Source organism: Cajanus cajan, chromosome 10, assembly GCF_000230855.2.
Source record: "Cajanus cajan strain Asha chromosome 10, NIPB_CcT2T_4, whole genome shotgun sequence".
Lineage (NCBI taxonomy): Eukaryota > Viridiplantae > Streptophyta > Magnoliopsida > Fabales > Fabaceae > Cajanus > Cajanus cajan.
Genome location: NC_138526.1, coordinates 48,574,767 through 48,583,068, shown reverse-complemented (window position 1 = coordinate 48,583,068; position 8,302 = coordinate 48,574,767). Strand labels below are relative to the sequence as shown.

Below are 8,302 nucleotides of genomic sequence, written 5' to 3'. Positions count from 1 at the left end.
AGTTAATTAAGCAGTGATGGAATAAAAAATAATAATAAAAAAAAAAGGTTTTACACAAAGATAAAGTAGTATTTAATTTAAGAAGAAAAAAAAGTGGCGTATAATAAATGAGATAGAGTGGTTTGAGAATTGGAAATGTGGGCCCCACAGTGAAGAGAGGTTGAGTTAGAGTCTCCATAAGTAGCACCCCTGTCCCCTACACACTCATTCCCATGCTTAACTCTTTGCTAACTCTTCACTGTTAAGACAAAAATGGGTGTTGTCCTCTGCCTCTGCCTCATTTCCCTAATGTGGATCACGGAGGCAAGAATCCCCGGCGTCTACACGGGCGGCGCGTGGCAAAGTGCTCACGCCACCTTCTACGGAGGCTCCGACGCTTCCGGCACCATGGGTATGTAACATGTAACATGTAACATGTAACATGTAACATTTAACATGTAGCATGTAAGATGTAAGATGTTGTTTAATGTGTTTTCATTTTCCCTGAAAATGTGTGGCATTGTTTGTTCAGGAGGAGCATGCGGGTACGGAAACCTTTACAGCCAAGGATACGGAGTGAACACGGCGGCGCTGAGCACGGCACTGTTCAACAGTGGCCTGAGCTGCGGTGCGTGCTTTGAGATAAAGTGCGCAAACGAGAAGCAGTGGTGTCACTCCGGAAGCCCTTCCATCTTCATCACGGCCACCAACTTCTGTCCTCCAAATTACGCTCTTCCCAACGACAATGGGGGCTGGTGCAACCCTCCTCGCCCTCACTTCGACCTCGCCATGCCCATGTTCCTCCAAATCGCCGAGTACCGCGCCGGCATCGTTCCTGTCGCATATCGCAGGTACATTCAAGTCCCACGTTGACGAGATTCGTTAGTGGGTGGTTAAGAAGTTATAGTGAATGTTGTGTTTTTATTTGTGCAGGGTGGCGTGCAGGAAGCACGGGGGGATAAGGTTCACCATCAACGGTTTCCGTTACTTCAACTTGGTGCTGATCAGCAACGTCGCGGGTGCAGGGGATATCGTGCACGCGTACGTAAAGGGGTCTCGAACGGGGTGGATGCCTATGAGCAGGAACTGGGGTCAGAACTGGCAGTCAAACGCCGTTTTGGTGGGTCAGGCTTTGTCCTTCAGAGTCACCGGGAGTGACCGTCGCTCCTCCACTTCTTGGAACATTGTTCCACCCAATTGGCAATTTGGTCAAACTTTCACTGGAAAGAATTTCCGTGTCTGAACTCTGATCAGTCATCACCATTCACCACCCCTTCACTTTTCTTTTTTTTATTTTAATTATCCTAATATATATAAATCAAAATACAACTTCATTTTCTTTTTGTTTGGCTTCCCACCATTTATCTATTTCCAGTTTTGCCCATAATCATTTTGACTGCAGAGGAAGTGCTTGATTATGACTATGAGTGAGTTTTTGACTTTTTTATTGTACGTTCCGATTTGGATGATAGATGAGTGTAGGAAATGCTGAAGCGGCTAGGCAAAAAGGGTAGCCCGCGGCTATTTTAATATACTAGTACTACTATTACTATATTGTTTCGTGTATCAAAGGAAGCGTGTTGTCTTGTGCTTAACTATAAAGTATAAACTGATAAAAGGCTCGGATGGGAAGAGTATTACTATTTGGTTTTGGTTCTGGTTCTGGTTCGTGCCTTTTCCCTCTCCTTTCATTTGGGGCGGTGGGGTGGGGTGTTATAATGTTTGTTGGAAAAATTCGACTATGCAGTTATTGCTGAATTGTCTAGGATTTAATGCGCCTTTGCGTTTGCATCTACTGGACCTTCAAACATAAATTCATTAAAGTTACTATCACTTCCTATGCATTTCACATCCAATACTAAAAGCCGCTACGATTAATAACTTTTGATTTTTCACGTCAAATGCGTATGAGGAAAGGTGATTAAAAACGAGCAAAGTAGCTTTCATTTGGATGCGTTATGACGTGGATTTGATGCTATTAGTCAATGATCAAAATAACAATCCCATCTACTACACATTACACATAATAAAAGTTAAATGCTTAACAGCGAGACTCATTCAACTAGACTTGGGAAATCGTGTGGATTTTTGGAAGGTCTTACAGCAATGAAATTCTCTATAAAATGAACCTATAAAGTTACGTTACGAGTCAACGTTGAAGAAAAGAGCTTGAAGTTGAATCTAATTAATGATCCATTACTAACATGTTTGGAAACCATTTCCAACCCATGATGCGAAAAACCAGTATTGACTGAAATATCTAGTTGCTGCTTCCACGTATATTTCACATGAATGCGGAAAATACCGTCTTGAATTTTTTTTCAAAACACGAACTATGATCAATTATAATTAGTATATTCACTATTTTGAATTTCATTTTCTTTGAATATTTAATGAGCAGAATCTGCTAACAAACACTGCAAGGAACTTTATTCGTGAAAAACATCTGACAAATTGGAGTTATTTATAAACATGCCAGCAAACTTTGCATGGAACTTTATAAAAACACTAGTACATTTATAAATAACAGCCAACTAAAAATATAAATTTAAACAATATAATTCGCTATTTCAATTCCACGGTCTAATACGATTTCAAATAAATTCTAGAGTAAAATGTGCCCAGGCAAATGTAAAAACCCGATCACAAGGAAGAAAAATGTATAACATGGTATCAGTGCATGTAACTATACCCATCCATCCTTTAATATTATAGAGTTGAACTAAATCCAATTTCGTCACGACAAAAACGACAACAATAGCCTCGTTAGAACAAGAACCAGAAATTTAAGTTTTGAAACAGTCCTACTTCCAACCACACAAACGAATCCTCAACCTCTCCTACGTTTTGACAGTTTCCATTGCTTGAGTAAATGTGAAACACCTTCTTTTAACGAAGCCTTCCTTCCTTCCTTAAAATTCCACAGCTCCGGTATTGCATATCTACCACTAGCATTGTACTCATTCAACTCCATCAGAGCTGTAGCCACTGCTCCAAAGACCTCTTCACCAAACTCATCCTTCAAAGTTTTCAGTTTCTCATCTTCTTCATCTAAAATTTCCTACAAAATATATTCAACAGTCATGATCCATGCACAAAAAATTAGGAAAATAAAAGGGCCAACTAAGTGCTGAAAATGTGCATAGCACCTTCCGTGCCAATAGATCTTTGAACAATAATATTCACAGCATACCATGATTTTAACTACTATGTAATTATGCAATAAATTTTTTAAGTATTACTAGCTTGGATAATGAGGCCATCATGTATTTTCCACAATTAAAATGTACGAACAATTCCTAGGTGTCAAAAAGATCACTTCTATTTGAACTCGAAAATCTGAAAGTCATAATACCTTGGCCTTCCCTTCCTTGTCTGTTATCACTTTAAATGGAAACCAGCTTGGATCTCCAACATGAGCCTCGTACAGTGAGCACGACTCCACTGCTTTCAAATTCACTTCATCATCAGAAAATTTTCTCTTAGCTGCTCTGAGAAAGGGCATTCCATCTAACTCTCCCATTCTTTTCACACCAATAAAAGCCCGAGTTTTGGTCTTCCCCAGCCACTGTGAACAAGGAAAATATATTACTTAAAAAAATACAAAACCATTGCAGCAACAGTAACACAACAAACTAGCTCAACTATAGTGCATATTTACTAAGCTCAAGCATCAGAACAGTTTTATAGCCATGTTCTACCAATTTTAAATCGAAACATAAACCCTTACGGATTTAAATCATCTCCTTTGAACACCAATAAATTGTATAGTACTTTTGCATGATTCTTAGATGATATTGTTGAAAAACTGCAATTCTCAAATAAGGAGACAGGTTAAAACATGGTATGTGTAGCATGTGCATTGCGAAGATACCAACATTGGGTGACACAAGTGATAACTTGTGTCTCTTAACCAAATTGCCTATGATTCGAATCCTAGCCTTGGATATGGAATAGACTACATTGGGAGAAAAATATCCACTTTGTATGAGCTTACGGTCTCCAACAAAAATTAGTCACTGCTTCCGACGATGAATACTTCGTACAATACCATGGTTATCCAAAAAAAAAATCATGCAAAACAAATGAGTTTAGGTCATAGTTGCCATGCCAACCCGAATAATGGAGCAGAGCACAGCCAATCCCAAAAGAGGAATTGACGATAGCAGAATGACTACTATTCTAATATTACATTTATATATGTATCAAATAATTAATATTACATATAAGCCAAAAAACAGAAAAATAACTCAACTCATGCATTAATCATTTTCAATAACAAAAGTTCATAGTACACAAAACATAAATAAAAAATCAAGGAGACAAGGTGCTTAAAGCTTTAAATCATCTAAAGCTATAGCCTAAAGTAATTAAAGTACTAGGTAACTAAAAAAGTAAACATTAGAATTCAATCTTCATGACCACTGATGGTGTACCATTTGGTTAGGACATGGTTTTGCTGACCACCAAAAGAACAAAACCATACAAGTAAAAAAAAAAAAAAAAACACATAATTACAAAAAATGCTGCTGCCAACAATAAAGAAAAAAAAGGAAGAGAAAAAGGAAAAGGAAAAGGAAGAAAAAAATAAGAAAAGGACACAGGAAAAAAAAAGTAAAAAAACTCATCAAGTGAAGGTATTTTTTATTTTTGTGAACTACTCTGCAGTTTCGCATCCACTCCTGCCGCTCCAGTGAAACACCCGGCTAGGGAGTTACTGTGGCAACGAGGAGCCGCTCTACCACAATAGTGGCTACTACAGTTGACAACATAAGCTCAAGTTATTGCAGCCAATCACCAATGTCATATTCTTAACATGACTCCAATTACGTGACTGCAATGTTAACAAGCAGACTACTAAACAAGAAACACTCTGATGCAATTAGTAAATAACCAAGTGTGTGCCAATTTTAAAAAATCAAGACAACCTTACATTTATGCAGACTTTTACCCAGTAGTTTATAGAAATAAAAGCCCTCCCGGTTGGTAAAAATTACAATGATTACTTGGAGAAGACCAGTTAGTTGAAGGCCTAAAGTTGCAATAATATCAAACATTTAAGTTTATGCTTGGAAAAAGACACATACACGTATTAACTCCTTGCGAGCATCTTGCAACTCATCATTGGTTCTACGTTCCTTGACAACAAGAGCTTGTTGAAGTGCTTCCAGTCCTTCTAATTCCTCCTCCTTATCTAGTAGATCCAATTTTATTGCATCCAATTTTTTTTTCTCCACATCATCATCCTCTTCCATGTGTTCCATTACTTGAAGATGTCCTTTCAATTGTTGAATATCCAACTCCAATGTTTGTTTGGCATCAAGTTTGCCTTGTAGTTCAAGAATTTTCTTATTCAGTTCCTCCTTTTCTTTCTACATTTCAGACACAAAAATGACTCAATCATGACCATATATTATATGGATACATGTAAAGGAATTAAATTATTTATTGGTACAAAGAAGAATATGGAATTGGTGCCTGGTGTTCTTCTGCCAAATGCATCACTTTCTCATCAGACTTGTTTTGCTCCATTATTGCCATCTCATTCTGTAAAAGAAAAAATGAAGAACTAAGTTCATCACTATTTGAATTAATTAAATAAATAGAGGATTATTAAGAATTTCACACAAAAAAGAATTAATTAAATAAATGGAGAATTATTAAGAATTTCACACCAAAAAAGTCATATCCATAAATCAAAGCAGCCAAAACAGATTACATTTTTCCTTTCACGGTATAGTCTTTTTCTCTCATTCTCATTCTGCACTCGACATCTTAGAAGATCCTTTTCACGGTCCTCTAGTATTTTCCTCTGAGCACGCAGATCCAATCTGGCCTTTTCATGATCCATATAAAATTTCTTCCATTCTTTCCGGCTATCTTGCTGCATCTTTTTTATTTCTAATTGAACAAGGTGAAACACAAAGTAAGCTACCAAGAAAGATTAGAAAATTACATAAACTACATAGTTCACTTCAAAGTAAAACAAACAGTAAGCTATCTCAAAAGAATAGATATAATCACAACCTGATGGTTTTACCTTTCAACTCGGACAAACAAACAATAAGCTATGAGGAAAAAAATAACTAATATGAATTTAAACAATTCAGTTCAAGCTTCAACATACCATTATTATATGATTCAATCATTGCTTCTTTCTCATCCATAACTCTGTTCAGGGACACACTGATATCATCATATTTGCTACATACCTGTTCCAAATTCTCATTCTTCACTTTCAAGGTCTTAGCTAAATCTGAGACAAGCAGTGATGTCTTCCTTTTTTCCTCTGCTTGTTTTCCAGAAACAGTTTGCAAATCCCCAGTCCTACGAAGGTAATCACCAATTACACACTTGGAGTTATAGTCATCATCGCGGGCTACCCATCCATACAGTCTATCCCCTCGGTGTCTTGAGTTGTAGTAATCCCTCTTACCACAATGTTCAGTCTCAAAATTCCTTTCAAAGTTCATCGCGTTGGTGAAACCCTCCCAATCTTTGGAGAACTCCACAATGGCATAGCCCGAATGTCCATTACGGTTCCATAATGGATGAACTCTCAAAGGATGAAATCCTTTCAGAGTAAACTCATCCCGTAGATTGGCACCACTTTCTCCAATGCGCTTTCCGTCTTTAAATTCAGTGGCAATGTTTGCAACAACGGCCATCCAAGGCCAGACAAATAATTGATCTTTGCAAACTTTTTTTGAATCGTCATTGACAACTACTATTGATCTATCATTGACAATTTTTTCTGATCTATTATTACTCACAACTTTTCCATATCTATCACTAACAACCTTTTGTGAATTATCATTGACAACTACCCCTGCACTATCCCTGACAAATCTTTCTGACCTATTACCTACAACTTTTCCTGATCTGTCACTAACATTTTTCTCTGATCTATCATTGAGACCGAGGTACCTTTCAATGTATAATTGAAGGGCAGAATGCTTTGCCACATCTTTTATCCTCATGCTCCGTGGTTCCTCGACAAATTTTGATGCATGTTTCAAAAGCTCATTCAATGAGTAATCCTGCTGATCCATGCAAAAGGGACATCTATATGATGACTTGGAGATTTTGAATTTATAGTAATCATTCTTCAAGTCTTTGTAATACACGCGTTCATAGTAATCGAAGTCAGACTCACGGACTCGTTCCGGCTGACGGGTCATCTGCAAATAAGAAATTTAAGATTAATTGCATGCTTAACAACTCTTAAATTTAAGAAAATAAACAATAGCTTCTCATTTTTCAAAATAAGTCGGTCCACGCATTGTTCGTCAGTGTACACAACACAAGAGAAGATTAAAACTAAAATGAAGACAGTGTCTACAAAACAAAACGTAAAAATAAATGACGAAACAAGATGATTCTTATTCTCAACAATATTTTCAGTTTGTCTATCATCAATAGATTTTCAATTGTGCTTGTAGTCGACCACATAGGGAGAAAAATGCTTTTGACACTGTTCGTATATTCTTTCACTCACTCTCAAAACTCAACATTAAACAAGGAAGAAAAAAGAACAAAGTCTATAACGCATTACCTTACGCCGGAAGAATAGCAACAGTCTTTGACAAAGACGAGTTTTGACGTCGATCAAACCTGAAGATCAGAAGAGACGATGTCAGAGGAGGAATGCGGCAATAGAAGAAAAAACCCTAAGCCCTTCCTCAACACTAAAATGAGATTTTCCGGAAAGTAGAACTCGCAAATCGTTAATCAACACTAAAGAAGCTGAATCGTTGTTACCTCTGGCACGACCTCAACCACGAAATAATTCGGATTTCTACTTTCAAACAGATGCTATGCTAGAGAGTAGAGAGTGAAAGAGAGGTTTTCGTTCCCACGAGAACCAAAAAATATCTTCTGCTATGCGACTTGCCAGAGACCCCGCATGCACTTCGCTTTTGGTTTTTTTCCACTACGGTAAACACGTTATCTTTTTTTTTTTTCTTTTTTTTTTCTTCTAATAAAGTAGTATAATTTTATTTATTTATTTTTCTTATCATTTAAATATATTTTTAAGTCTAGATAAATTTAATTTTAGTTTATCGAATTTAAAATTAACTTTTTTAATACTATAATTTTAAAATATCTTATTTTAATCTTTATCTTTAAAATTTTATTAAAAAATTTGTCAAATATTATCATTTAAAATTTATTTACATTCTTATTAATGAAAATATTACATTTTAGATATATTATTGATAATTTGATAAATTAAAATAAAAATTTTAAAAATTATAATATTAAAAATAATAATTTCAAATTTAAAGGACTATAAATAAATTTATTTTAAATTTAAAAAATT

The 8,302-nt window shown here is 36.1% G+C and overlaps 2 protein-coding genes across 2 annotated transcripts; one reads left to right on the top strand and one right to left on the bottom strand.

Moving 5' to 3' along the window:
• The first annotated feature begins 202 nt into the window (after positions 1–202).
• On the top strand, positions 203–1,322 carry LOC109805801 (expansin-A4). Its single transcript, XM_083064607.1, has 3 exons — positions 203–391; positions 512–830; positions 913–1,322. Exons 1-3 carry the CDS (start codon positions 253–255, stop codon positions 1,220–1,222), a joined length of 768 nt encoding a protein of 255 aa, XP_082920733.1. The 5' UTR covers positions 203–252; the 3' UTR covers positions 1,223–1,322.
• A 1,307-nt stretch (positions 1,323–2,629) lies between these two features.
• Positions 2,630–7,897, bottom strand: LOC109806454 (factor of DNA methylation 4). The gene is made up of 8 exons (XM_020368866.3): positions 7,741–7,897; positions 7,535–7,593; positions 6,107–7,160; positions 5,699–5,880; positions 5,458–5,526; positions 5,067–5,351; positions 3,335–3,547; positions 2,630–3,040 (listed from the first exon to the last, which is right to left on the bottom strand). Exons 3-8 carry the CDS (start codon positions 7,158–7,160, stop codon positions 2,810–2,812), a joined length of 2,034 nt encoding a protein of 677 aa, XP_020224455.1. The 5' UTR covers positions 7,535–7,593; positions 7,741–7,897; the 3' UTR covers positions 2,630–2,809.
• Between the last annotated feature and the right edge of the window lie 405 nt (positions 7,898–8,302).